The 27,531-nt window shown below is 41.0% G+C and overlaps 5 protein-coding genes across 7 annotated transcripts; 2 read left to right on the top strand and 3 right to left on the bottom strand.

Moving 5' to 3' along the window:
- Positions 1 to 26: 26 nt before the first annotated feature.
- LOC110904147 (histone chaperone ASF1-like) lies at positions 27 to 807 on the top strand. The gene has a single exon (XM_022149973.2). It carries the CDS (start codon positions 93 to 95, stop codon positions 606 to 608), a length of 516 nt encoding a protein of 171 aa, XP_022005665.1. The 5' UTR covers positions 27 to 92; the 3' UTR covers positions 609 to 807.
- Positions 808 to 2,531: 1,724 nt separating this feature from the next.
- On the bottom strand, positions 2,532 to 6,237 carry LOC110904146. Of its 3 annotated transcripts, none has more exons than XM_035983343.1 (6): positions 6,194 to 6,237; positions 4,212 to 5,415; positions 3,875 to 4,117; positions 3,624 to 3,704; positions 3,019 to 3,414; positions 2,532 to 2,900 (listed from the first exon to the last, which is right to left on the bottom strand). In XM_035983343.1, exons 2-6 carry the CDS (start codon positions 5,277 to 5,279, stop codon positions 2,844 to 2,846), a joined length of 1,845 nt encoding a protein of 614 aa, XP_035839236.1. In that variant the 5' UTR covers positions 5,280 to 5,415; positions 6,194 to 6,237; the 3' UTR covers positions 2,532 to 2,843. The 3 variants fall into 3 exon arrangements, with proteins under 3 accessions (XP_035839236.1, XP_022005664.1, XP_022005663.1); XM_022149972.2 differs by lacking the exon at positions 6,194 to 6,237 and adding an exon at positions 5,596 to 6,187; XM_022149971.2 differs by lacking the exon at positions 6,194 to 6,237 and adding an exon at positions 6,050 to 6,187.
- Positions 6,238 to 7,805: 1,568 nt separating this feature from the next.
- Positions 7,806 to 10,637, bottom strand: LOC118486573 (probable inactive shikimate kinase like 1, chloroplastic). Its single transcript, XM_035983115.1, has 5 exons — positions 10,582 to 10,637; positions 10,357 to 10,483; positions 8,800 to 8,878; positions 7,953 to 8,017; positions 7,806 to 7,874 (listed from the first exon to the last, which is right to left on the bottom strand). Exons 1-5 carry the CDS (start codon positions 10,635 to 10,637, stop codon positions 7,806 to 7,808), a joined length of 396 nt encoding a protein of 131 aa, XP_035839008.1.
- Positions 10,638 to 12,351: 1,714 nt separating this feature from the next.
- On the top strand, positions 12,352 to 15,899 carry LOC110904142. Its single transcript, XM_022149966.2, has 5 exons — positions 12,352 to 13,051; positions 13,133 to 13,879; positions 13,951 to 15,050; positions 15,121 to 15,411; positions 15,486 to 15,899. The coding sequence occupies exons 1-5, from the start codon at positions 12,352 to 12,354 to the stop codon at positions 15,897 to 15,899; spliced, it is 3,252 nt and encodes a 1,083-aa protein (XP_022005658.1).
- An 8,314-nt stretch (positions 15,900 to 24,213) lies between these two features.
- LOC110904145 (probable inactive shikimate kinase like 1, chloroplastic) lies at positions 24,214 to 26,013 on the bottom strand. The gene is made up of 6 exons (XM_035983114.1): positions 25,818 to 26,013; positions 25,662 to 25,712; positions 24,850 to 24,896; positions 24,562 to 24,616; positions 24,408 to 24,480; positions 24,214 to 24,328 (listed from the first exon to the last, which is right to left on the bottom strand). Exons 1-6 carry the CDS (start codon positions 26,011 to 26,013, stop codon positions 24,214 to 24,216), a joined length of 537 nt encoding a protein of 178 aa, XP_035839007.1.
- Positions 26,014 to 27,531: the final 1,518 nt, after the last annotated feature.

Below are 27,531 nucleotides of genomic sequence, written 5' to 3'. Positions count from 1 at the left end.
TGCAAAAGCCTGTATTAAAACAACAAAAGAGTATAGAAATCGTGGTTACTAAAAAGCCCTAAATAGAGAACAGGGGTTTGAAGGAAGAAGCCATGGCAGAGCTCAACAACAGCGACGAAGAACCACGAGTACTCCCTCCCAAGCGAAAGCAAACCCTAGACGAAGACGAATCCACAAAGAAACTCCGTCCCGACACCGAACCTCCAGCCGCCGTCGAACACAAACCTAACAACGAAAATGACAACAAAAACGAAGAAGAAGAAGAGGAAGAAGAAGACTATGAGGCAGAAGACGAACTCGATTCGGACGATGAAGATGAGGATGAAGACGAACATTCTGAAATTGATCGAAAGGGAAAGGGGATAATGAAAGATGATAAAGGTAAAGGAAAGATGATTGAAGTGTCTGAAGAAGATGATGATGATTCTGATGATGAAGATGGTGGTGGTGGTAGTGAATCGGACGGTGATGATGATTTTTCCGATGATCCGTTGGCGGAGGTTGATTTGGATAACATTTTGCCGTCGAGGACACGACGTCGTACGGCTTCTCGAGGTGTGCAGATTTCTGGTGAGGAAGTTGGGAATGATAAGGGTAAGGATGCTTGACTGTCAAGGAGGTTAGCAGGAATTTAAGGTTTTTTTTTTTTTGTTTTTTTTTTTTTGTTTTTTTTTGAGTGTGTGCCAACATTAGGGTTTTAAGAACAATGCTGCTAGTGTTGGTGAGGGAATATGTTTTATTATCGTCTATGGGTTTTTAATATGATATCTGCCATTGATGATTTTATTTTTACAAATTGTTTCTATGTCATATGCTCTTACAACTAGATGACTGGTTGTGGCTGATTGTTAGTACTTAGTGGGGCTGCTGGTTTGATGGGCGTGGGATGTAGACTGTTTGAATCATGTTTCGGTTAGTTGCTACTTGAAACCAGTCATGTAAACCAAACGGGTTGTTTGTAGTTATCTACCTTAAAATATTGTTACAAAATAGTAATTTTTTGAGGAAAAAAAGAAAGATGGTTCAAACCTTCAAAACAAACCATTAACTCGTTAAACCGGCCGGTGTTGCTAAACCAATATTTATGACTCTCAAAATCGGTGGGGGTGGACTCTTAAAAATCCAATATTTTAGACTAAAAATAACTTCGTTTCTGGTTATGCTCCAAGATCCTATTTAGCAGTTCGGTCCAGAAATTTTCGCCAACATCTCTGTATTATTTAGTGATAATTTATTTATTTATTTCTATGTGTCTATAACTATTTTTATATGTATATCAAACTTCAATTTTGCGTATTGAGTTCTTTTACAAAATAAGCTCTGCTTTAGTTTGCCAGGGGTATACACTAGTTATCTGTCAGTTGACTCGAATCAATATATAGGACTGGGCCTTGGTGACAACGAGATTATTGGACCATAATTATGGGTCGTTGTTAACACTTTATTGAATAATGATGTAACTAGTGATGATCTTGTTTTGCTGTATCTAACCCTTAGGTTAGAGGGTATGGTGATGGTCCTCCCTTAGAGGATGATCCGCCACCTAGACGCCACATCACAGTCTTTGGAAGGATGGTACGGGTATGAGGACGGACCCCGTACCCACCAGCCTTACATATAAAAAAAGAAGACAAGGACCCAACTACTCTTATTTTCTTTTTGAAGGAGTTTACAAATGTCATAATCAAAAGAAATGATAAAATGTAATATCTAGCAACAAAGTTGTGCTTTTCATGTGGTGCCAACCAGGAGTTATATTCTTTGAATTATTATATTATATTTACTGAATATTGAATTATAATAATCCCAACTATTCGACGTTGGCCGTCAACAGTCTCAACTTCAAAAATAACCACTGGCAGTCCCAACTATTGACATATTGGCCACTAGTGGACCCTGACTAACAGAACTCTAACGCCGTTAGTCTTTTGTTGTCGGAAAACCTTTTTTGGCCAGAAAAAGTTTTCTAAAAATCCGATCTAAGGTTACAAAGAGGTTTTGGACGAAGATGTTAAGTTTTCCGGCCAAAAAGTTGAGTTTTCCGACAAAAAAATCTTTCCGACGAAAAAATGAGTTTTCCGGCAACTTCAATAATTGAGGCTTTTACTATTAAAAGGTTCCTAAAAGTCCATAATAAGATTACAAAGAGAGCTGGGACGAAAATGTTGAGTTTTCCGGCAAAAAAAGAGTTTTCCGGACAAAAACGTGTTTCCGGCTACCAGAGACTAACGCCGTTAGGGTTTTGTTAGTCAGGGTCTATTGGAGGCCAATATGTAATAGTTGGGACTGCAAGTGGTTATTTTTTAAGTTGGGACTGTTGACGACCAACGACGAATAGTTGAGATTATTAAAATACAATATTCCTATATTTAATTGACTTGTTGAGAGTGAAAAAATCTTGAACTAAGATATTTTAATTTGAAATAATTCAAATAAATAAATTTGAAAACTAGTTTAGAGTGATGAAGTTGAAATTGGTTAGTAATCATGCATGATACACATGAACTATGTAAAAACCATCTGAACAAACATTTTACAACATACCACAAGATAATGGCATAACATGAGGAGACCAAATGCTTTTAATATTACAAAAATTCATACCTCTAACCAAAAAAACACATGTAAATCATATATTCATAGACTAGACCATCTGGCTTTCAATAGCATGCAAGGCCTTCATATTTATTTCCAAATTCCTGTAACTGCATTTGGTTGCTTCCTCATAAACTCAAATAATCACAACATAATGAACCAAAATTGATCAAACTCCTTGTTTTTTAACAACATATGCTTCATATCCATATACTGTGTTATGTTCTTCAACCTCATATAGATACATGTCACAAGTCGATATTAAAGTACTTTGGATCTTCAGGGAAATGATATTCAACGTGTAACTGTTACCGCCACCATGATATTCGTGTCAGTAATTATTTACAAAAAAATATCTACCATACGTTCAATACAGAATTAGTTTCAAGTAGACTGCGTAATACACACATAATATGAGCATACCTTCCCTTCATCGGCATCTGAATGGCGCTGAGGGAACACCACCTTCAAATCACTACACAGAAAAAACTTCCGTTCCTCGTTTTTATTTAAATTATTTTTTTCAGATTGAGGAAAAGGGTCAGATTCAAACTTCTGAACCAGTCTTGAACATTTTCTATGAGGACACAAAAAACGAAGGTGAAGAGCATAGCGTAGAGCGCCAACAATGGCACTATTATTTCCATTGATTTTTGAGCATACACTTTTATATTTACTGGAGGTATCCTGCCAGCTGGAAGCCAGGTCACCATCCACCTGGCAGGTATTACTGTTGCACCCAGCAGGTTCATTTCTTGTGATGGTTTGACCAGAGCAACCACTTTCTGAACTTAAAGTCACCTTATGCCGTAGAAAAGTCTACATCATAACCAATTAGTGAAAGTATTGTAATTGAAGATAACAATAAATAAATAAAAAGCAATTTATGGTTGCTTGGATTGCAAGAAAGATGTACCAGTTAGGAAAGATAATGGTCAGTTTGTTAATAACTCATAAATCTTATATTTTAATATGTAACTTGAAGGTTGGTTCTCATTTGGGCATGTTAAGTAGCCTAAAATCGTTACCTTCGTGCCAGCTGGCATGTCGCTCAAATCATAATTACAGAAAAAAGTATGAAGAGGTGTCTTCTCTGGATTACTTAAAACCTGTAAGAGAATCAAATAAGATCAAACTTAAACTACATGATAATTTATGTCACCATCAAACTAACAATCAACATTTTCCCCAACCTAATAACCAAATACAGTCTCTTAAGTCTAATTGCAAATATCTGTAGTTATCTTGAAAATAAAATAATAAAAGGCATCTCGTTTACCAGTTGTATCCGCCCTTTCATAGGAATTCGCAAACGACTCTTGCTACTTTGAGAATCATCATTTTGAAACCGAATTTGGCTTCTTAAATTGCTTGATGAGGAATTCCCTGCAAGGTCTATTGAAGCATGGTACAATAAGTAATTATCTCCATCAACACTGGTAACTGCAAAAGGAAGTTTCCGAGCTTTTGGTGAAAAGCTTCCCCCGTTCACGCTGAGTACCGCCATAAATCCATCGATTTTCTACACGTAAATGTGCAGAGTGTATTAGAGATAAACCCTGAGTGTATGTAACTCACCACACATGTGCAAGGTTTGTATAAAACCTAGTGCTAACCTTGCTTATGTCACCTGATGAAAGCCGACCTGATAACAATGATTCTTCAAAAGAACCGACCAACGACCTCCTAACAGGCAGACCCCTTTTTTTGCACCTTAGTTTCCGAATATTAGTGCTAGTTTCCAAATCTTTGTGAAAAGGCCAGCTCTTTCCGGTGTAACTTTTAGGAGAACATGACCCGATTTCATCAAATAAACAACCAACTTCGTCAAATGACTTGCTTGACATCCTATATTCAACTTCACTGGATTCAAGTATAGTACCCATGACCATTTCTCTCTCCGCATTACTAAATCGTGGATCTAGTGGGGATGAAGAACGGGTCAGGGTCACCTTGTCTGCTGGTATTGGTATCAAGCTGGTCTGCAATCTTCGGTTACTTGAATTGTCAAAATCCCTGAACCCGGATGGAAAGAACGAAGATAACACTTGGTTTTCCTCAAGAACGGGTCCATCTGTGGAAAAACTAGAACTTGTACAATTGTAATTATGTAATATGTTATTAGAGGAATGATTACTGTTTCCTATGTTGGCTTTCTTGTAATTCTTCACCTTTTGATCATCAGTATTGGCATGCAGACGGCCAATATCTATATGGTCACCGTCAAATGGGTGGGAAGAAAGCATAGTATTCAACGGTGACAACATTCTCTTGCGCGCCATTGACACGCTTATTTTCTTTTCATTCATGTTTATGTTGGCCGTAGACGCATCCTTTTTGTCAGATTCAAATCCCACAATTCTAGAAAATGGAGCCTTGAAACTTTGTATAGATTTAGGTGTAGTTGAATCAAACTTATTTAGGTGAACATCCACCTTGACATCATCAGTGGACTCTCTAAAAACAGAATCTGGAAATTCAAATCTCTCCAATGAGGATTTACCACCACAATTACCAAACAACGAATCAAACGAATGCCCAGGGCTTTCACCGACAATATCTGCTTCCACATCAGTCGAATCACAAGCGTACTCATCAATTAGAGGTAACTTGTGCTCCAATGTGCTTGATATCCCTGCAACCTCAGAAGTACCGCCGATATACGAATCTTGTGGCAATCCCATAATACACAAATTCTTACTCCAAAAGCCGAAACCTTAATCTTCAATCAAACTAATGAACACATTCCTCTTAACAAACTATCCAACTAGTAGATTATCTGAACTTATAATAGTTGTGAGCATCCCCAAACCGATAATCCTGAAATAAACAAAACATCTGTAAGTTTTTACAGACTATCAAATTCAAATCATATGAAAAACACAATCAAATCAAAGTATGCAGATCATGTAGAACAGTGACAATGCAGAAGAAACCAGAGAAGTAAAGACAAAAAAATAAATCAAAAAAGGGAAGGGCGATGTATACAAACACATGTACCAGCAATCGGAACCGATTCCGCAAAATCAGAAGCGATTACACGAACAACATCCATAAATATCAACAGATTAGAAACAAAAACAATACAAATTTAGATCGGGATCCAGTTCGAAGCAAAGGTTAGTCAAATTGATGATCGGAAAAAAGTTTAATTAATAAATAAAGGATCGGGTGACAGTTGGTGATGCAGATAATCAGCACCGATATGTGACCGGTGGTGAACACAATAACGTCATCAGGAACAATAATATGTAATAATTAATTGTGCGGTAGCGTTATCAATCGGTAATCAACAGGAAGATACAATGTAAGATATTGCAACCAAAAGTAAAAAACAAAAAAGAAGAAGAAGAAGAAGAGAATGCGTTAGGAAAGTAAAGATAAAAAGAAGATGAAGTGAAGAGTAGGTTTTGTGTTTTAAATTTATTGATGATGATTATTTATAATTATATACTTGTTGTTTGTTCATCGGAATGTATAGGCTCCGGCTGCTCCTAAATTGGGGATACGGAGGAGCAGCACGACGACGGAAATGAAGCAACTACCACCAAAGAGAAGAAATGAAATGAAATGGGCAGATTAGGATGGAGGTATTTACGTGCGGATGGGAAGGATGTAGATGTAATTTTGTTAAACGTGAAAGGGTGGGTAGCTACTCTAGGGGGAGGTGTTTTTTATACCATTATTTTTTTTCTTTTATCTAGATGTGATATATACTTTTTAAATAAAGATGATATTTTGAGATTCGATTGTTTTATACAATACTAATATTGATATAAGCAATATTTTAAAATTCGGTTTTTATACTGTATCGGATTGAGCTAAAAAACAGTGTAATTGAGTGTATTGGGCAGTTCAATCGAGTGTACCAGGCAGTTTAACCGGTTCTATCGGACATTCGAACGGTTCAACCGGTACTACCGCCGGTTTGAACCGGTTTTTAAAACATTGGATATAGGTGAAAACACTTGGGTTTGAAAGGGGAGGGTCTTGGGTTCAAGTACCACAAACAGTAGCGGATCCAGAAATTTTTTTTTCAAGGGGTTCCTTTTAGTAGATTTTCACTAATTCTCACTATTCTTTTACAAATCATACAAGGTTTCCACTATTTTTTTTTTTTCATTTTTTTCCAAATCGAGAGGATTCCTAGGAACCCTAAAACCCCCCTAGATCTACCCCTACCCACAAACAACAGGGATTAAGGCCGGAGGGTGTGGAGGGCGCCACCACCCACACCGGCGACTTTAAGGAGGGGCGCCATTGAAGGGGCTTCAGCATGGTAACGAGCCAAATTTGGTAGGATCGAAGGGTGATTGGTTGCAGGTGGGGGCGCTATAGTTTGAAGGGAGACTTTATCCCACACCCTGCAAGTTAAGGGAAAGCGTGATAAAGCCCCCTGGCTGACGTGACACTGGCGTGACGTGATAAAGCCCCTAAAGGCTTTATCTCACACCCCATAGCCTAAAAAAATAGTTGTTAAAAAAATATAAGTGATATATTAAAAGCAAAAATTATAGATGGTAAAGATGATGTTGATGTATAAGAAATGTTTTATGTGTATTGATTGTAGATGAAAGGAGAAGTGCGATATGTTACATGTGGTTGGTAAAGTCAATCGTAGAATGGGTGATCACCTGAAAAACCTTCACATAAAAAAAGTTATAATGCTTTTTTTAAACAATATTTATTGAAATAAGGCTTCATGTTACAAGTAAAATACTAGATTTGGTATAAGAAAACTTAAAATATTTGCTAGAGATAATCATCACAATAAACTGATGATTACAAATAACTTTTCTAGTTTAATCGGTAGGTTTAAACCGACTTTTAAAACATTAAAAAACAACAGCCTTTTTTTGAAAAATGACCAGTGTCTGGTGCAAGAGTTTGAGGCAGTGACACGAGGGGGACAGCGAAGGATTCAAACCCACCGTTTGTGATTTGTTTGAAAGCTAACTATGACAATGGCACGTCTTTGACAAAACATATTTTTCTTTTTCCTTTTTTCTATAAAACTTCTTGCATCCCTATCTTGAAAACCAACCCCGGATCCAAACAGTTTAATGGAACAAAAAACAAATAAAATAAATACAACCAGTTTCCAAAATTCTTATAATTTAAGTTTTTTAAAAGATATGATAATGAGACATTGGCACATGCTAAATTACATTGTATTTGTCACCACAATCACAAGAAGCATTGTTGAGTGACTAAAATGGCCTGGCAGCTTCTTCCATCATCTTTTTTACTCTTATAAGTTTTTCAAGCTCAGTCAGCAGCTACAAAATACAACCACAAATCATGAAATCAATAGAATCATTTTATAGTTTAACAAAAACTATAATCAACAAATTTACCTCCAATCCCATGTTTTCAGCACTAACAGCTTCTAAATCATCATAACCCAGCAAACCAGCAACTTCTGTTAGCACACACAAAAAAAAAAGTTTAAGATCCGGTAGACCGACAAATAACATCCTCATGGTATAGAGAAGAGGGTTTATTACACCAAAATGTAGCCATTTTCAACTTTTTTGTCGAGTGAAAACAAATGTGTCAGTTTTTATTTTGTATGTAACCTTTTAAAACTGTAACTTGACAAAAACAATTGTCATGTCACTGATTTACTTGCTAGGGAAAAAAATATGTTACATAAAATAGGAAAGAAACAATTTCTTTTGCATATATGGTTATGAGATAAAACCGAACCTCTAGCAAGTATTTCAGTTTTCGGATTTTCAAAACCATTTGGTTTCAGTTATAACGGTGCAGTTAACTTGGTTATTGGAAAAGCTGGTTCTGTTAGTTCCGTTAACTGACTACCTTGGAAGTGGGTAGATTTAAGCTAATTTCAATTGATAAATCCAATTATATACGGGTTAAAAAAATATATAAGTTATAAATGAGAACGAGCGGTAACGAATATGTTATACATAAAAAATCATGTCAAAAGTTTTCAAACATATAACCTATTATTTATAAAAATATTAGGGGTCAGTTATAATGTCCGTTTGGTTCAGTCAATTTGGTTACCATAACCAAACCAAACAATAAAATTCAGTTTGGCTTTTTCAGTTGTGGTCCAGTTATTTGATTTTTTGCATACCTCTATATATAATGATAATGACAAGAAGGTGAATATAAATTACATTTTGGTTTAAATGTTTATTAAAACCCTAAAAAACTAGTTTAGTTGGAACATACTCTGGAGTGAAATGGTTGCATCTGCAGTGGCATACCCTCCTTGCAATTCTTCATACATTGTAGTTAGTTGACTTAACACCTGATAATTTTTCATACAAAGGTTAAACTATTAGCTCAAATCCTGTTGGAGGTAGAGATTTTGGTCATTTGATCATAATGGATTACAGACAGGAAGTCAACAAAGTTTGCAAAACGTTTCAAACGGACCACTCCAAACATGAAAGGTCATTTGACTTTTGAACATGTGTCACATTAAAGTGACTAAAAGATGAAAAATACCTAACATAAAATTGTCCTGTGGTCAAAAATTATAGAGAAGTAAACTTGTCACAATTAAAAAAATAAAAATAAGTGGAAGGCTGCCAGTGATTTTGTAGCACAAGTATTAAAATTAAATTTTAACTAACTTCTGGAATTCTGCAAAAATACCCCTGTATTTAAAGATGGCAATGGGTCATGTATGGATGGAACAGGTGTGACTAATCCCATACCTATACCCGGTTGTAAAACCATGTCTCATACCCAGCCCAAAATCCATGGGTATGCGTCGGGTAATTACCCGTCGGGTATCAGGTATATACCCATCAGTGTTTTAAAAATATACCCGTTGAGATTTTCAAGTATATTTTTTTCTTCATTATATAATTTTATGTTTTTAAAATCTAAAATAAATATAAATATAATAAATTATATAAATATTTAACTATCATATAATATATATTTTGATTGATAATTTCGAATTCGTAACATACAATATAAATAACATCATAAATATATATATAGAGTGAATTGCAAGTTTTGTCCTTTATCTTTAGGCCATTTTGCAAGTTTTGTCCTTTATGTTTAAATTTGACGAGTTTTGTCCTTTATTTTTAAAAATCAAGCACGTTTTACCCTTTGGGCCTTAAAAATCAAGCACGTTTTGTCCTTTATGTTTAAAAATCAAGCACGTTTTGTCCTTTATGTTTAAAAAATCAAGCACGTTTTGTCCTTAAAAATCAAGCACGTTTTGCCCAAAGGGTAAAACGTGCTTGATTTTCAAACATAAAGGACAAAACTCGTCAAATTTAAACATAAAGGACAAAACTTGCAAAATGGCCTAAATATAAAGGACAAACCTCTCAGAAAAGAGGTTTATTTATTTTTCAAATAATAAAGCTATTAGAATGAAGCATTAACTAAACAAGGGTTAAGGGGAAAAAAAAATAATTTTTTTTTTTTTTTTGGAAATATGTTTCGGATATATAGTTCGGGTAAACGGGTACATAGTAATCAGGTCGGGTATCACCTAATCCCATACCCGTCGGGTATCGGGTATATTCGTCCCAGATGTTTCGAGTATACCCGTCGGGCTCGGGCATTTTTGCCATTTACGTTACATTTCATTTAAGGATTTTATTAAATTTAAAACGAAAACGAATGACATGATAATAAATTTAACCCAGAACTTAAGTATAAATGACACAAAATTTGTAGTTAGGTGGTTAATTTTTAAGCCTTTTTCAAACTTCAGGGGCATTCTTGTATATTTTTGTACCCGTTGCAATTTAGGCATACCTCAGAATGAGATGCAGATGGTGAAATCTCGGTTCTAAATAACTGAGCCCCCTTTTCTACTATTTCACTGGCTACAATATCTAAAGGAACATCTACCCAGATTGAGATACCATGTCTCAGAAGTGACCTACATCATTCAGAATAATAAATTAATGAAGGAAAAAAGTACAATTTTGGAAACCTTTTGTTTTAGCAGTGAAGGAATTAAAAGCTCAAAACACATACAAGTTGGTTGAGCTTTGAACAGCGCCATCTCCAGCAGAAACAACCAAGCGCCCCATTGATGATAATTGCCTCAACACTTCAGTCTGCAAGTTTCTTTATCAGTTACACAGTAAAAGAAAGAAAGAACACAGTTTTCGGAATGTACAAATAATGCATTATCTAATAGCTAGATGTGAATTCTATCCTTTAGAAATGCACACAATTTTGTAGAGTGTACATGAAGAAACACGGGTTCTAATTAAGGTATTAATTAGAGGGGTTTATGTTCCTATCATAGTGGTTAATCTTCTTTGAGGTATTTGAGCTCCGACTGGTTAATCAACCTGCAAAACAGAACACCGTTACTCGTTAAGAGGGGAATGTGGGGGTTTCCCTCTTAACCGGGCTCCGGCGTGAGAATAAGCGATTGCTTTGAGAGTAATTAAGTAGTTAAGAGTAAGAGCCGAGAGAATAGATTGAGTCACCTGAGGAATGAAGGTCTCTATTTATAGCCGGAGAGGTGTAAGAGGTTGTGGGCTGATGGGCCTTGGGCCAGAAACGGACAACAACGAATATACTCTTTGCCTCGCTGGCCTCGACTGCTTAGTGGCTTCTAGATGCTCGTCGGTGCTGGCGCACCTTGATTGGAGCCACGTGTCATTGTTGTCGGCCTTGTTGTCCCTTCTGTCATCAGCAGACAAGTGGAGATCGTGGGACAGTTGTCCCCGTCTCTTGATTGGTGCCATGTAGGCGTCCTTGTGTACTTATCGTCAGAAGATCGTGGCGCACGATTGAACAGAGCCTGCTGGACGCTCATTGGCTCTTTTTACTGCCACTTGTACCCTGTGTACCTCTGTAGGTAACAGCGCGTCTTCCTATGGAGAGGATTTTGTTTGGTGGCAACTAACCCGCGCGGGGTTAGTGTGCTCACTTATACCATTGTTTTTATACTAAGTGTTGCTATCTGAGTTTATTATGTGCTCTTCCTCGCGCGGGGGTAAATCACAATGTGATGTGAGCTGCGCGAGGTTGTTATTATCAAGTTGTTATGCTAAGGAGTATGGTCTCACGTGCAACCTGTTATGAGGTTTGCGCGACTTTTTGGGACCATACCCCTTCAAGTCCCCCCAGTCCAGTGCTGCACCATGCGCAACGCAAGTGGTTGGAGCTCTGGACTTAATAAAAATAAGAGAAGGGAAATTGTCCTTTTGGTCCTGACTTGTAAGGCGCATGTAGAAAACTGTTGTTTTCGATGCGCAGGTACTAGGCAGGTGTCGAGTGATTTCTTGTTTGTCCTTTTAAGCGCGCGGGGTTATAGTGGTTTACGTATATCTGGCGCGACTCATATGACTTCTGCATGAAGTTACTTGCATGTTTTATGGCGGGAAACTTCGAAATTTGAACTTCTGACAGGTTGGTGAGATAAGTCGCTGAGGGCGACGTTTGAGTTGACCCCTGGCACGGGTGTCATCATGCCGCCTGCGGCGGTTGCACTTCATGTCAGGAGAGTGAGGCCCACGCGCGCGTGGTAACCGTCGCTCCTGGTTTCCCGCTTGACGTGGCAACCTTCTGTTGGTTAGCCTAGCGGCTAGTGCGGCACGGTTACCCATCGCATTAAATGCGATGGGTATAAATATCCGAAGAGAAAGGTGAGAGATTCACTTTCTCTTTGTTTCTTCTCCGATTTCCTCTCAAAACTCTTTGAATCTTCAAAGTGTTCTTCCTTTTCTTCAAGATTTCTTCAAATCTTCAAGCCTTCTTCGAGCCTTTTTTCCAGATCATCTTAAAAACATGAGTGAAGAGCATCAAGAGGTTGCTGCTAGTGAGGAAGGACCGGTTCCAGTCCTTAGATGGGACTTAGGTCTGTTCGAACAGATCGTTCGAAGTTTTAGGTTTCCACCGGAGTGGGATGCCCGGTACCCTGCTCAGGGTCAGACCGCGGCTGATGCCCCACCCGGTTACATTACTTTGTTCGAAGACTTCTTCCTTCAAGGAAACTTCCGGCTGCCGGCGACTAACTTCTTTGGTAGCATCTTGTCCTACTACAAGTTTCATATCTCACAGTTAAGCCCACCTGGGATGGTGAGGGTGAGGCACTTTGAGTTCTTGTGTCAATCCCACGGCATTGAGCCGACGGTGAATAAGTTTCGTGTCTTCTATCAACTGCAAAGAACAATGGGGTTCTTTTCTTTTGCTAGCCGTGGTACGGCTAAGAAGATTTTGTTGAATCCTCCCAAGAGTTTCCATGACTGGAAACCCAAGTTCCTCTTCATCCGGGAGGAAGTCTTGCCAATAGCTATGCCGTTTAGGGAATGGACCGAGGTTATACCAAAGGAGGACCTTCCTATACCGAAGTCTGCTCAGTGGTATCAGCGGCTTACCGCAACCCCTAACCGGGTATTTGGGGAGAATGTTCTGGTTGCTGCCAAGATGAGTGACCAGTGGTCACCTAGTAGCAGGGAACTCCCGGTCTTGAAGATCGGGGATCAAGGTTAGATACTTTCCCCCTTTTTGTTTTGTTTCCGAGTACATTCACTTAACTGGTTTCTTATACTTTGTTTTTGTTGTGTAGAGACGCAACTCTATCAGGCTGCCTTCCCAGCCTTTGGTGGCTCCATGGGCGTTCGCCCTCTGCGCGATGATGAGGAAGGCTGGTATGACCAGATAAAGGGGAACTTCATGCTTCCTGCTGCTGACGCCTTCGCCTCGCCGCCGGATGCAACTGAAGGTGCGCACTATCCTAAACCTCGTCCATTGCGCTCTGTGACTTCTGCTGGGAAAGAGACTTTCTATCTTTCCAGCGAGGAGTCAGTAGGGTCTTCGAATGGCGAGTTAAGTTCGTTGCCTAAAATCTTTGCAGGTGTGTTGCGCGATCTGGGGGTTGACCCAGAGGAGAAGAAGAAGAAACCTTCGAAGAAGAAAAAGAAGGCGGATGTTGAAGTGACCAGCAAGGGTCCTGGCGCCAGTCGCGCAACTACTGCTGCTGTCAAAGGTACGCTTCGCCTCCGGCAACGTGACTTAGACGATTACGTGATAATCAGTGACTCTTATGAAGGTTTATCATATGCAGCTATGGGAAAGACTGGCGCTGGTGGGTCAAAGGGCTCTGGGAGCGCGGGTTCTCGTAACCCGGATGCTGACGCAACTCCATCTCATCCTGAGGATGAAGAAAAAGAGGAAGAAGAGACTGCCCCGTTGATTGGAAGAAAGAGGGGTAGAAGCGAGGCGACAACTGGTATGGCCTCTGCGCCTGTTTCAGTTGTTATTCCCGTTGTTGGGAAGAAGAGCAAGTTGCGCTCGTTATACCAGTTTTCTCCTGGTATGCTCTTATCTCCCTTCTTTATAATTTAACCTCTTTTTTGCTCAAGTGCGTTTGCTTTATTCTTGTAGAGATCAAGAAGAAGACCCCTGAAAAGGGGGTTAAGTTTGTTGAACCCAGCACGAAAAGACCTAAGGTTGCCACTGAACCTTCCGATTCTGCTGCGCGTGATGCTGCGAAAACTGCTGAAGCGCAGCAAAAGGCAGAAGAGGATCGGAGGAAGGAAGAGAGTAGGATTGCTGCGCAGAAGAAGGCTGAAGAGTTAAAGCGCAAAGAAGAGGAAGAGAAAAAGAGGAAGGAGGAGGAGGAGAGAAAGCTGGAGGCGGAGAGGAAGAGAAAAGCGGAAGAGGAGAGAAAGCTGAGGGAGGAGGCGGATAGGCAGAGGAAGGCGGAAGAGGCGAGGAAAGAAAGAGCTGCCGATCAGTCTTCTGTTCAAGGGCAGTCTGGTGTCCCAAAACCTCCCCCCGCTGCGCCGATTGTTACTTCTAAGGGGTTAGGGCGCTATGTGTCTAGTGGTGCAAGCTCTGGAGGAGCTGGGGGCTATAACCCCAATGTGATAGGTGCGAAGGATACCGTCGGGGATATATATTATAAAACTTATACTGAAGAGGAACGTGGTGATGCTCCTCATCAAGCCCCTTGGAGCTTAAGGCAGAAGGATACGTTTGTTGAATTTGGTCCTTCTCGCGATTGGTACTTGAACCAATTCACTCCTGGCGAAGTTAACCGTCAAAAGGCGAAGCCGCATGAAATGTTGTACCGCACTTACATTCTTGCCGAGGCCAACGCTCGATCTGCTAACCATCAGATAGTTCGTGAATGGCGAACAATGGTCAGAGAGCGCGCCGACTGGGAGGCTTACCGAGAACGTGTGCTAAAACGTGTTGGTGAATTTGAGAAGGCTAAGGCCACATTTGATGAGGAGAAAGCCAAGTTTGAGGCTGATAGGAAAGCTGAAGAGTGGGGTCGCGAGGGCCTGCAAAAGAAACTTCATAATGTGGAAGAGCAACTGGCCAAGGAGAAGGCCGAGTTCAAGCGCATCTGCGCCCAGGACAACGAGCGCGCCTATGCGGCTCGACAAAAAATTGTTGGTCTTGAGGCTAAGATAGCGGAGCTGACATCGAAGGTGGAGGAAGCGCAGGTTGAGACAGCCGCTAAACAACAGATGGAGGTTAGTTGATTTTCCTTTCGTTTTCTCCTTTGTTGTTTATAAAATTTCTAAGTCATTTGCCAACTTCCAGGTTGAGTTGTCTGAAGCTAAGGTTCAGCTGTCCACCAAGGACAAAGATCTCCAGGCCAAGGACGTTGAGATTGCGGAGCTCAAACGTCGCTTGGATGAACAAATCGACAGATGTGAGTCCCTGGAGATCGACCTTGAGGCAGAGAAGGTCAAGGCCATCGATGCTGAGGAGGCGCGTGCTGTCAGCACTGCGGCGCTTAACGTGGCTCAGACAAATTATTCTGAGGCCCAAGGCATTGTGGACACGCTTGTTTCTGAAGCAGAATGGATGCGCACTCGGGGAATAGTGCTGGTAAGTCCTTTTTGCCTTACCTTTTTCTTTAACATGTTGAAGAGTTTATTCTTAATGCTCCTCTTTTGATGAAGGTTGCCAATTCCATCTTGAACGCCGGCGAGCTAGATCGCGCTGTTGCTGCTCTTACGGATGCGGCGCGTGCAGTTGGTCATCGAGGAGGTTACCTGGAGTGTGCTGATCATGTTGAGCGAATGCTGGGACAAGAATTCGATACAAGTCATTGCTCAGTGACGGAACAAGCTGATGCTGCGCTGGCCAGTGCTGAGAACTCATATGACAACCTCTCCTTGCCCATCATGGACTTGGTTGTTAGTGCCTTAAAAAAGGATGATTGGTGTCAGCGCCTCAAGGCGATCCTTGATCCACCGATTACTGTTGAATCATCTGATGAGGAAGCAGCTGGTGATGATGGCGGAGGTGATGACGATGGCGACGATGGTGAGGGGAACGAAGATGATGATGGTGAGAAGAACGAAGACAAATAGAGTAGGTTGTTAGTTTGTTGATAGGCGTTTGTGCCTTTGTTTCTGACTTGATTGTAAGTGATGCGCTTTTGCGTAGTTTTAATGACAATGAAATGTCTTCGTTTTTTCTGTTGCAATTATTGCATTGCTGTAAAAACTTAGGTTAAATTAGCTCGAATAAATGGAAGCGTTTTCTAAGCATAAGGTGGCCACCCGGTCTCGCGCTTTGTTTGCGGAGGACCTTGGAGGTGGTTTTGAACCATCTCAAAATGCTGGAGTGTTTTCGCGCTAATCAGAAGTTTAACATGCATTTGTAACGAAAAAACAATGTAATAGAACATGTCGTATGTTTTCATTCAAATCAGAAGTTGGCTCTTAGGCCTTCATACATATATGCCAATGGCTCGTAGCCGGCGTGGCGAAATTGAAAAATGGCGCGAGGCCGAAAAGGTTACATATAGCATTTGCGCAATTGTTGCGCATTCCAAGTTCTTGGTAAGATGTGGCCATCTAAGGTGCGCAATTTGTAGGCCCCTTTGCCTAGGACCTCATGAATCAGATATGGGCCTTCCCATTTAGGTGCCAATTTCCCTGGGCGTTCCGCATTTGACGCTTCGTTGTCGCGAAAGACGTACTCCCCTGGATTGAAGGTACAAATGCGAACCCTTGTGTTGTAGTACCTTTCCAGCTGGGTTTTGTATTTGGCCTCTCTGATTTTTGCGATTTCACGCCGTTCTTCTAATAAGTCTAAGTCTAGACGCCTTTCTGCTTCATTGTCAACCGTGTTGACCGTGGTCATTCGCGGCGAGGGCAAGCCAATCTCTGCCGGGATTACCGCCTCTGAGCCATAGACTAGGCTGAAAGGGGTTTCGCCGGTACTTGTCTTTGGCATGGTCCGATGAGCCCATAAAATGCTTGGGAGCTCATCGACCCATCCGCGCCGCCTTGTTCCTAATCTGGCCTTTATCCCTTCGACGATGCTTTTGTTCACACTTTCCACTTGTCCGTTGCCTTGTGGGTGCGCAACGGAGGTGAAAGTGTGCTCAATGTTCATCTCCTTCATCCAGTTCTTAAGATCGTCTGACGCGAAGTTGGTGCCGTTGTCTGTCACGATCTTGAGCGGGAGGCCGAATCTGCATATGATGTGCTCCCATATGAACTTGCGCACAATCATGGCTGTGGTGGATGCAAGGGCTTTGGCTTCTACCCACTTCGTGAAGTAGTCGACAGCTACTATGATGAACTTTACGGCGCCGGGGGCATCCGGGAAGGGTCCTACCATGTCAATTCCCCATTGCTGAAAGGGCCATGCGGTGGACACGGGGATAAGATCATTTTTAGGCCGCAACGTTTTTGGAGCGTGCCTCTGGCAAGAGTCACACTTGCGGATCTCCTTCATTGCGTCAACATGCATACCCGGCCAGTAGTAACCGGCGCTCATGATCTTCGCGACGACCATCCTTGGTCCGGAGTGGATGCCGCAAATCCCTTCGTGGATTTCCCTTATCAAATAATTCGCGTCCTGGGGGTCCACACAGCGCAGTAGTGGTCCCAAGAAGGATTTTCGGTACAAGATACCGTTGTGCATTTCGTACTGTAGGGCTTTGTTTTGGATCTTTCTTGCTTCCGCTTTGTTCTCAGGAAGCACCCCCTCTCCCAAGTATTGGATGATAGGGGTCATCCATGATGTCTGCCCTGTTTCGATTACGTTAACTTGGCGCAGTAAAACCGATGGGTTTTTGAGTACCTCTATCCTTACATCCTTGGCTAGATGTTGAAAGGAGGTCGAGGCGAGCTTGCTCAGGGCATCTGCGGGCTTGTTTTCTGAGCGATTGATATGTATGACTTCGTGGGTTTTGAATTGTTGGAGCAATTCTTTCGCTTGTTCCAGATATAAAGCCATGACTTCACCCTTCGCGTCGTATATGCCATTTACTTGACTGGCTATCAGGAGTGAATCCACATGTGCGCGCAAGTTTTTTGCTCCCATCTTGATGGCGAGGCGTAAGCCTGCCAGAAAAGCCTCATACTCAGCTTCATTGTTGGTGTTCTTGAAGTCGAGCTTAATGGCGTAAGTAAACTCGTGCTTTTCTGGGCTCACTAGACGTAAACCTGCTCCCGCGCCATCTTCATTTGATGCCCCGTCAGTGTAAAGCATCCAAATCTCCTCTGCTGTGTTTTCCTTGGGCGTCTCTACCATCTCACACTCCTTGATTTTATCAGCCGGTACTTCTGTGATGAAGTCGGCGAGGACCTGCCCCTTAATGGCTGGGCGCGGCCTATACAAGATGTTATGGCCGCCCAGTTCAATGGCCCATTTTGCCAATCTGCCTGATGTCTCAGGCTTCTGAAGTATAGTGCCAATGTGGAAATTGGTAAGCACAGTTATCACATGGCCTGTGAAGTATCGGCGCAATCTTCGGGAGGCGTGTAGTAGCGCAAGAACCAGCTTTTCCATTGTGGAATATCTTGTTTCTGGGTCTGTGAGTATCCTGCTGACGTAATAGATCGGGGTTTGCACGCCGTTCCTGTCTACCAACAATACTGACCCTACTGCCTTATCCGAGGAGGACAAGTACAGCACAAGGGGCTCTTTTTCAAACGGTGCCGTCAGCGTAGGGAGTTCGATCAGACACGCTTTCATTTGTTGAAAAGCTGTTTCGGCTTCCGGGGTCCATTTGAACTCTTGCTTCTTCACACAGTTGCGCAACGTGCTAATGAAGGGATACGACTTTGCGGCGTGATTGGAAAGAAATCGATTTAGCGCGGCCAGCCGGCCGGCTAGTCGTTGCATTTCCTTGATGTTCCTTGGCGAGGGCATTCGTTCTATAGCTTGTACCTTCTCTGGGTTCACCTTGAAACCGCCGTTTGTGACAATGAAGCCCAGAAACTTCCCTTCTTCCATGCCAAAGGAACACTTGGCTGGGTTTAGTTTCATATTTACGCTGCGCAATGAGTTGAACGTTTTTTCGATGTCTTTTAACATTTGGTCCTCTTCGGGACTTTTCACCACTAGATCATCGATGTAAACCTCAATGTGCTTTCCGATGTCACCTGCGAAGGTTTTGTCCATCAAGCGTTGATAGGTCGCGCCTGCATTCTTTAAACCAAAAGGCATTTTGGTGTAGCAGAATATTCCAAGATCAGTCCTGAAGGCTGTCTTGTCTTCATCTTCTAGCTTCATCTGCACTTGATGGTATCCTTTATAGCAATCCAGAAAGCACTTCCATCGGTATGGCGCGAGAGAATCAATTTTTTTATCGATCTCAGGCAAGGAATAGCAATCCTTTGGGCACGCCTTGTTGAGATCAGTGTAATCAACGCACATGCGCCATCCGCCATTTGATTTTTCTACCATCACAGGGTTCGCGACCCAGCTTTGGTATCTTACCTCTCTCAGGATTCCAGCCTTGAGCAACTCACATACTTGCTCATTCATCGCTTTTGTCTTATCCGCGCCTAGGCTGCGCCTTCGCTGGACTTTTGGTTCTACAGAAGGGTACGTGTTTAAGCAATGCTCAGTTATGTTGCGCGGGACGCCGGTCATGTCTGACGGGGTCCAGGCAAATATATCCATGTTGCGGAACAGCAGTTGCTTTAAATGTTTTCTGATGTCTGACGAAATGGCGTGGCCAATTGTCACTGTCTGCTCTGGGTACTTGCGGTTTAAGACCCATTTTTCTGGCTCGGTCGTAGAGACCTTCGCCGCTTTTGTTGGGCGCAGCTCTTCAGTTGACATCACTTCTTTCTTGGCGTATATGATTGCGACGCCTGTCTTGGTAGGAAAACCTATGGCAGAATGAGGTGTTGAAGTCACCATGTTTAGTTCGCCTTGTGTTTCCCTTCCAAGAAGCACATCATGCCTTGATTTCACTGGCATTACCATAAAGTTCACATTTGTTGTTCTTGAATGTTTCCCGTCAGAGAGCGTGACAGGGAAACTGATTTGGCCGAGAGGGAAGACCATTTCATTGCAAAAGCCGGACAAAGGATAATCGACTGGCTCGAGTCTCGCTTTGTCTTCTTCATCGAATTGATTGAAACATTGTTCGTAGATGATGTCGGCTGTGCTTCCTGGGTCGATGAAGATGTACTCTGTTTCATAGTGACCAATTATACCAGTAATGACGACGGGTCGTGTAGCGCGAGGACCGCCGCGCACTACTGGGAATATGACTTGCTGTTCTTGCCAAGAAGGCTCGTAGGGCCGTTTGCCTTTTTCTCTCGCGGTGTATCTTGGTCCGTTGACCATGTGAGTCTCTAGCCGTCTCACTTTTTTGTGGCTGCCTTCATCGTGACGCTGGAGCTGACGGGTGTCCTTGCGCACATTCTTCACTAAATGGCTTAGCTTGCCACTTTTGAGCGCTCTTTCGATTTCCTGGCGCAAACTGTAGCAGTCATCGGTCAAATGCCCCGAGTCTTTGTGAAAATCGCAGTACAAGTTAGGGTCTTGCCCTTTCTTGTTTGTCATTGGCCTTGGCGCCTTGAAATCGACATTCTCCGTCATTAATACCTCCTTTGGAGTTTTTGTGAGCGGAGTCCAGTGTTTGTCACGGTTGTCGTCTCTGATTGCTTTCTTGTAACCGATTCGGTCAATCGTATCTCGCGCATCTTCTCTGTAACGTGGCCTGTCGTCACGGCCTCTGGGTCTCTCAGACTTCCAGTCATGACTCTTGTACTTGTTGCGCTTGTTGTTGTTGTTGTCGCGCGGCCTCTCGTTTGCTCTTGAAAATCGATCTTCGGAGTAATAACCCTTTCCACCAGCAAGGGACTCCTCGGTTTGCGCGACGATCTTTGCTGCTTCCATCAGTTTATCCCACTCTTTTGGCATCCCATCTTTGCCTGTGATGGTTCTAATGAGGCTATCACAGCGTATAGCCTTCTTGAAGTGGCAGCGCATGAGTTGCTCACTGACGCCGCCAATCTCTAAACATTCTTTGTTGAAACGCGTGATGAAGTCCTCCAGACCTTCACCATCCCTTCGCCATATGTCTTCTACTTCCGCCGTATCACGCTGATAGCGACGTTGTTGGCTAAAATAGCTTAAGAATTGTGTCTTGAAGTCTGTCCATGACTTAATTTTTCCGGGCGGAAGGCTGTCAAACCAGGCGCGAGCCGCTCCGGTCAGCGTTTGAATGAACAGGTGGCACCACATGGGCATGTTCCAACCTCCCATGCAGCCCACACTCGTGAATGTTCTGACGTGGTCGTCTGGGTCAGTCAACCCATTGAATTTCCCAACGGTTGGGGGTAGCTTCTCTCGTGAGAGTGGTGCGAGTGCGATTTTCGGGATAAACTTGGAGTGTTCCGCAGCTTCCGCTGGCCTGTAAGCCAGGCGGAAATCTCTTTCAGCCTCTTCTGTATAGCCAATGTGTTGTCTTGGCTTATAGTACTCGTGGTTTTTTGGTAAACGATTGAAGACTGACGACTCTTCATCACCTTCCCATGTAGGATCATATGGGTCGGTTTCTTCCCATTCATTGTTCATGTTGCGCGGCGTGAGCCGGCTGTGAACAGGGCCTCGTTGAAGGTTCGACGGATATTCATAGTGACTATCCGTTTCCCCTCTTGTATCGCGCGTGTCTTGTACGCTTACACGTCTTGTAGGGGGAGGCCTGTTGGTTCTGCCTTGAAGATTGGCTGGTGGTGGCATTTGGCGCACCCCCTGACTAGGAGGAGTGACCAAGGACGGTTCTGCCGTCAACACTGCTTGCTGCGCGATGAGCGATTGGTATGCTGCATTGATAGTGGCGATGTTCTTGGCATACCACGAGGCTGGGGTTTCGCCCTCTGGTAAGCCAAGTAATGCAGATACATTTTGAGGTGGCACCGGGTTGGACGGTCCTTCGCCGTTGTTACCTGGGGTGGCCATTTGTGTGATACGGGTAACGCTCCCGCGCTGACCCCCCGTGTTGGTGATCTCAACTTCACCTATCTCTTCGATTTGGGCTTGGAGGTTTTGGACTCCTTCACCCAAGGCCGTGTTGGAGTTGGCTCCGAAGCCGAACTCTGGAAAGATTCCTTGACCGGTCATAGTCGAAGGATGAAAAGATGTCAAAGGCTCAAATAAAGAAGATGAGGGTGGTTATAGAAAAAATCGGTGGGCGCCAATGAAGAAACACGGGTTCTAATTAAGGTATTAATTAGAGGGGTTTATGTTCCTATCATAGTGGTTAATCTTCTTTGAGGTATTTGAGCTCCGACTGGTTAATCAACCTGCAAAACAGAACACCGTTACTCGTTAAGAGGGGAATGTGGGGGTTTCCCTCTTAACCGGGCTCCGGCGTGAGAATAAGCGATTGCTTTGAGAGTAATTAAGTAGTTAAGAGTAAGAGCCGAGAGAATAGATTGAGTCACCTGAGGAATGAAGGTCTCTATTTATAGCCGGAGAGGTGTAAGAGGTTGTGGGCTGATGGGCCTTGGGCCAGAAACGGACAACAACGAATATACTCTTTGCCTCGCTGGCCTCGACTGCTTAGTGGCTTCTAGATGCTCGTCGGTGCTGGCGCACCTTGATTGGAGCCACGTGTCATTGTTGTCGGCCTTGTTGTCCCTTCTGTCATCAGCAGACAAGTGGAGATCGTGGGACAGTTGTCCCCGTCTCTTGATTGGTGCCATGTAGGCGTCCTTGTGTACTTATCGTCAGAAGATCGTGGCGCACGATTGAACAGAGCCTGCTGGACGCTCATTGGCTCTTTTTACTGCCACTTGTACCCTGTGTACCTCTGTAGGTAACAGCGCGTCTTCCTATGGAGAGGATTTTGTTTGGTGGCAACTAACCCGCGCGGGGTTAGTGTGCTCACTTATACCATTGTTTTTATACTAAGTGTTGCTATCTGAGTTTATTATGTGCTCTTCCTCGCGCGGGGGTAAATCACAATGTGATGTGAGCTGCGCGAGGTTGTTATTATCAAGTTGTTATGCTAAGGAGTATGGTCTCACGTGCAACCTGTTATGAGGTTTGCGCGACTTTTTGGGACCATACCCCTTCAGTACACATACTACAGTTTTGTGATAAATGTAAGGGAAATTGGATGTTAATAATACTAACTTTGACCTATTGGCCGAGATCAATCCCAACTCGGGAAATGTTTACCGACAGTCCCAACTTTGAACATGTTTTCCTTCAGCAATCCAATACTAACTGAAAGCTAACAAAGATAGTTTTTGCTGATGTGGACTGCTTATGCGGCAAAAAGAGTTAAGTAGTCCGCACTAGGAAAAACTAATTGGGTCAACTTTCGGTTAGTGATGGTTAGTATGGATCACTGAAGGTAGATATGTTCAAAGTTGGGATTGTCAATAAATATTTCCTGAGTTGGGATTAATCCCGATTCCCGGGCAATAGGTCAAAGTTGGGATTATTATATTCCAATTTCCCTAAGTGTAATTAAGTGTAGAAATGGAAACTTGATAAATTATTTTGGAAGTAGACATTCTTTTTGTGACAAACTAAAGTAGAAAAATGGATATATTTTTTTGGGAACGCGGGAGCAATATAATTTCAAAGAAATGTATCCACTGTCCAGCATTTGGAATACTGGAAGTAAAGGTGTCAATTCATGTTATGTTTTATCTCTAATACGTTAAACGGACAAAAAAAAGTTAGCTAAAAGGGAATGGGTCAAATGGATTGAAAGTCACCTGAAGTTTTTTTGAAGCACAAATCATCTTTATATCATTTTGCTCAAAATATTATATGTTTAATTAAAGGGATATTAGATTTAAGTAACCCCAAATTTCATCATTTGACCGATAACACTCCCAACTTACGAATTGTACCACGCCATTCCTTACGTTCAAATTATTTTCCTCTAGGCTCTAGCACTGCCAAACTAACTGAACCCTAACCTAGTCAGTTGACGTCAGATGCCACGTCACTAAACAAGTGCCACATCAGATGCCACGTCACTAAATAAGCGCCACATCAGATGTCACGTCACTGAACAAGTGCCACATCAGCAAAAAAAACTAACTGGGTTAGGGTTCAGTTAGTTTGGGAGTGTCAAAGGAATATAAGTTGAAAGTTGGGAGTGACGTGGTACAATTTGTAAGCTGGGAGTGACGTGGTACAATTTGTAAGTTGGGAGTGTTACGGTCAAATGGTGAAAGTTAGGGTTACTTAAATCCACCATCCCTTAATTAAAAGAAACATAACCTTTGTGATCAAATTAGACACACTAATCATTTATAGAAAGAAATAGTAATAATTCAGCAAAATGTTTCAGATCAATCCAGCGTGGCTGTATCAACCTATATAAAGACCCGATTTGACCCAAACCCAACCCGGCCGACCCACCAAATTTCACCGGGTAACTGGACAGCTTGATAGAGTCTAAACTGCAAGACAATGAAAAATCACCTCTGAATCACGGAATCCAGCTTTATCTGTATTTAGAAATTGTTTTGCTGCAGCTTCACCACCAGCAGCTTCCACAACCAAATTATCACTGCATTCAAGCTACCATGTCTTCAGAAAAATCACCTTTTGTCGAGTATAAATCAAATCTGAAATATAGCATAATTTACCTGTCAAAAAAGTAATACCGAAGTGAATCTGCCAGAAGCTTCCCTAATCTTGTTTTCATAGTGCTGTTTATACCTGGTAATTTCTCAACAATAAAAGCATCCTTTATCAGTATAAAAAAGATTTCGACAAAATGGTGGAAAAAACAGAACTTACCGACAAGATATATGGAAGTTCCTTTCAACCCAGGTGATACCTCCATCGCCTTCTTCTGAATACAGAAACTGAACAGTTACAATATTCTCTTATCGCCAACACGACACTAACGGTGTTGCTTTTGTTTGCAATTATATATCATTTTCCATCAAAGCATTGAAAGATGTGAACTTATCTACAGTGTGTATATGCTTTGTTTGCAAAGTACCAAGTATATACCATTTTCCATCAAAGGATTGAAAGATGTGAACTTATCTACAGTGTGTATTTATAGGGGCTTGAAATCACCTTGACAGCCAACACAGGATCAACTTCAAGAGCTTGAACTGCAGAACCTTTAGTACAAAAAGATGTTATCAATAAAAATGAAACAGGATGATGTTCATAATCATACAACTTCAAATCAAACATAAAAAGCAACAACACCTCAGGCACCAATGGTCGCACTTTTAAACCACCTGACCTGTTCAATACTGGCCAAAATGCACATAATACTATCGAATTCAACCACACGAGTGTATATATGTAACAGCTAATCACCAGGGTGTAAACAAGCCCAGAGACTCAAGAGCTACTCGTGATCGGCTCGGTTAAAAGCTCGAATGAGCCGAGCCTTCACGAGCCCGAGCTCGAGCCTGAAATAGAGCTCGTTTAGTTATCGAGCTCGAGTGAAATACAAAGCTCGTTTAGGCTCGCGAGCCTAAACAAGCCCAAACAAAATTTTAGTTTTCTTTACATATAATATAATAATAATGATAATAACATTGGCGAGCCGAGCTCGAGCCAAGCTTTGGCTCGATTAATAGATATTGAAGCGAACTCGAGCCAAGCTTTTAGCTCGTTTGAGGCTGTTCTCAAAATAGCTCGAGTCGGGACGAGCCCGAGCTTTGGGTTTTATTCGCGAGCCGAGCTCGAGCTCAAATAAGTAGGCTGGAACCAAGCCGAGCTCGAGCTTCATAAAAACATGACGAGCCTAGTCGGGCTCGGCCTGGCTCGTTTACACCCCTACGGAGCTAGATGACAATTCAAACATATCAGCTAATTTTTGTATGTAAAAAGGTTCTAAAAGGCAAGGAAACATCAGATAAGAAGTTACTAACAGCCACGGTTAATATTATCAACTGTTTTTACAGCATTGAGTGGCAGTAAACCTTTATCATATGAAGGGAATTTAGTCGAACAGTTGGTGTGCAAAGATAACTACAGCAGAAATAAAACAAACCCAATTGAGTAAGATTAAAGGAGTGTTGGGTCACCTGGTACACCGTCTTCGAGAAGTGAACAAGAGGTTGTTCGGAGTTTGCGAGGGTTATTGAGAGAAAGAGGGGTGGTGTTAATGGAGGTTAGAGAGAAGGATGAACTTATATTGCAGTTGCGTATAGAGGAAGAATTGAAGGGTTTTTGGAGAAGAAGAAGATCACAGCAACCGGCAGGTGCTTGAATTGTCGCCATTGTTGCCACCTGCAATCCAAGGATTTGATTATTTTATTACCAGTAGTTTCAGCTTTGCCTTTGGTCCAATCCTCTTTTCTTCAGTATGCAATCCAATGGCAAATCTACAAAACACGTTTATTTATTTATTCAATAATTTTATAGTTATTTTTATGGTTAAAATTTTTATAAGTTATTTTTATTTATTTATTTATTTCTCTATCAATAATTTTTATAGTTAAAATTTTCATAGTTATTTTAATCTATATCTATATCTATATCTATACTATATAATAAAAGAAACCACTTTAGGAACACTTATCATCATATTAGGTCATCCCTTATAGATAATTATTATTTTAATTTAATCTCTTATAATTAATTATAAATAACCCTTCTAATAATTATTTTACTCATACTTTTTTATTTTACATTGTACATATTATTTATTGATGGTAAATATATGGATTGTTCACATTGTTATTGTATATTCACGTCTCTCTCTCGTCAGATCAAAAGTAATTGAATAAAACATTGTTATTGTCGTCTAACATCTAGGTTAATAATATAATAAATAAATAATTGATAATCAAGTTAAGAAATTGAATGGTAGCATATTCGTGGTTTCTTTTGAAGAATACTAGGTTATAACCTCGTGTATTACACGGGATGAATAAATAAATTTTATATACTAAATAATAAAACAATATATCTTTAAAAACATCATTTATTGCACAGGTTGAATAAATATAATTTTATTTATTAAATCTTAAAAAGTTATATCTATAAGAACCATATTGTACGGGTTGAATAAATGTAATTTTATATACCAAATAAAAAAATTATATCTTTAAAACCACGTGTATTACATAGATTGAATAAATGTAATATTGTTTACCAAATAATAAAATAATACATCTTTAAAAAACCTCACTTATTATACGGGTTGAATAAATGTAATTTTATATACCAAATAATAAAAAAATACATCTTTAAAAATATGTGTATTACACGGTTTGAATAAATGTAATTTTCTATACTAAATAAAAAAATACATATCCTTAAAAAACCCAGTGTATTACGAATTGAATAAATCTAATTTTATATATCAAATAATAAAAAGTTATATCTTAAAAAACTTCATGTATTACATGGGTCGAGTAAATGTAATTTTGTATAGTGAAAATGAAAATATTTAATATATTAATACAAAGTTTGGTTTTCGTGATAAAAAAAGATTATTCTGTTGTTGCAAAATTTGTTAATGAAGTCTCAATAAATTTAACCGTTTACTTAAAACTCCGTAAATGTATAAATGATAAATAATATTAGTTAATCTTACTTTAAGTTTCGTAAAATTTATTTGATAACAAACTAAACAAAACGTTCAAATATAGTTAATATCAAATTAAATAACTAAGTTTGAATTTGAAGTAAATAGATAAATATATTATTTTATTATTTAGTATATAAAATTTATTTATTCAACCCGTGTAATACACGGGGTTATAACCTAGTAGTTAAAATATGACAATATGA

This window comes from Helianthus annuus, chromosome 14 (genome assembly GCF_002127325.2).
Source record: "Helianthus annuus cultivar XRQ/B chromosome 14, HanXRQr2.0-SUNRISE, whole genome shotgun sequence".
Lineage (NCBI taxonomy): Eukaryota > Viridiplantae > Streptophyta > Magnoliopsida > Asterales > Asteraceae > Helianthus > Helianthus annuus.
Note: the sequence above shows the minus strand (reverse complement) of the source record. Positions and strands in the feature narration are given on the sequence as shown.

What these genes read in the sequence shown, in the direction of transcription:
- LOC110904147 (XM_022149973.2), top strand. Translation starts at nt 93, where the DNA reads ATGGCAGAGCTCAACAACAGCGACGAAGAACCACGAGTACTCCCTCCC.
- LOC110904146 (XM_035983343.1), bottom strand. Translation starts at nt 5,279, where the DNA reads ATGGGATTGCCACAAGATTCGTATATCGGCGGTACTTCTGAGGTTGCA. An exon ending in TGAAAGGGCGGATACAACTG is followed by an intron (nt 3,705 to 3,874) that starts GTAAACGAGATG and finishes ATTCTCTTACAG; the next exon opens with GTTTTAAGTAATCCAGAGAA. An exon ending in CAGATGCCGATGAAGGGAAG is followed by an intron (nt 2,901 to 3,018) that starts GTATGCTCATAT and finishes TGGCGGTAACAG; the next exon opens with TTACACGTTGAATATCATTT.
- LOC118486573 (XM_035983115.1), bottom strand. Translation starts at nt 10,637, where the DNA reads ATGGGGCGCTTGGTTGTTTCTGCTGGAGATGGCGCTGTTCAAAGCTCA. An exon ending in CATCTGCATCTCATTCTGAG is followed by an intron (nt 8,879 to 10,356) that starts GTATGCCTAAAT and finishes AAAAATTATCAG; the next exon opens with GTGTTAAGTCAACTAACTAC. An exon ending in CTGAAAACATGGGATTGGAG is followed by an intron (nt 7,875 to 7,952) that starts GTAAATTTGTTG and finishes TGTATTTTGTAG; the next exon opens with CTGCTGACTGAGCTTGAAAA.
- LOC110904142 (XM_022149966.2), top strand. Translation starts at nt 12,352, where the DNA reads ATGAGTGAAGAGCATCAAGAGGTTGCTGCTAGTGAGGAAGGACCGGTT. An exon ending in CTTGAAGATCGGGGATCAAG is followed by an intron (nt 13,052 to 13,132) that starts GTTAGATACTTT and finishes TTTGTTGTGTAG; the next exon opens with AGACGCAACTCTATCAGGCT. An exon ending in GCACTCGGGGAATAGTGCTG is followed by an intron (nt 15,412 to 15,485) that starts GTAAGTCCTTTT and finishes CTTTTGATGAAG; the next exon opens with GTTGCCAATTCCATCTTGAA.
- LOC110904145 (XM_035983114.1), bottom strand. Translation starts at nt 26,013, where the DNA reads ATGGCGACAATTCAAGCACCTGCCGGTTGCTGTGATCTTCTTCTTCTC. An exon ending in TGATAATATTAACCGTGGCT is followed by an intron (nt 24,897 to 25,661) that starts GTTAGTAACTTC and finishes TTTGTACTAAAG; the next exon opens with GTTCTGCAGTTCAAGCTCTT. An exon ending in CGGTATTACTTTTTTGACAG is followed by an intron (nt 24,329 to 24,407) that starts GTAAATTATGCT and finishes GCTTGAATGCAG; the next exon opens with TGATAATTTGGTTGTGGAAG.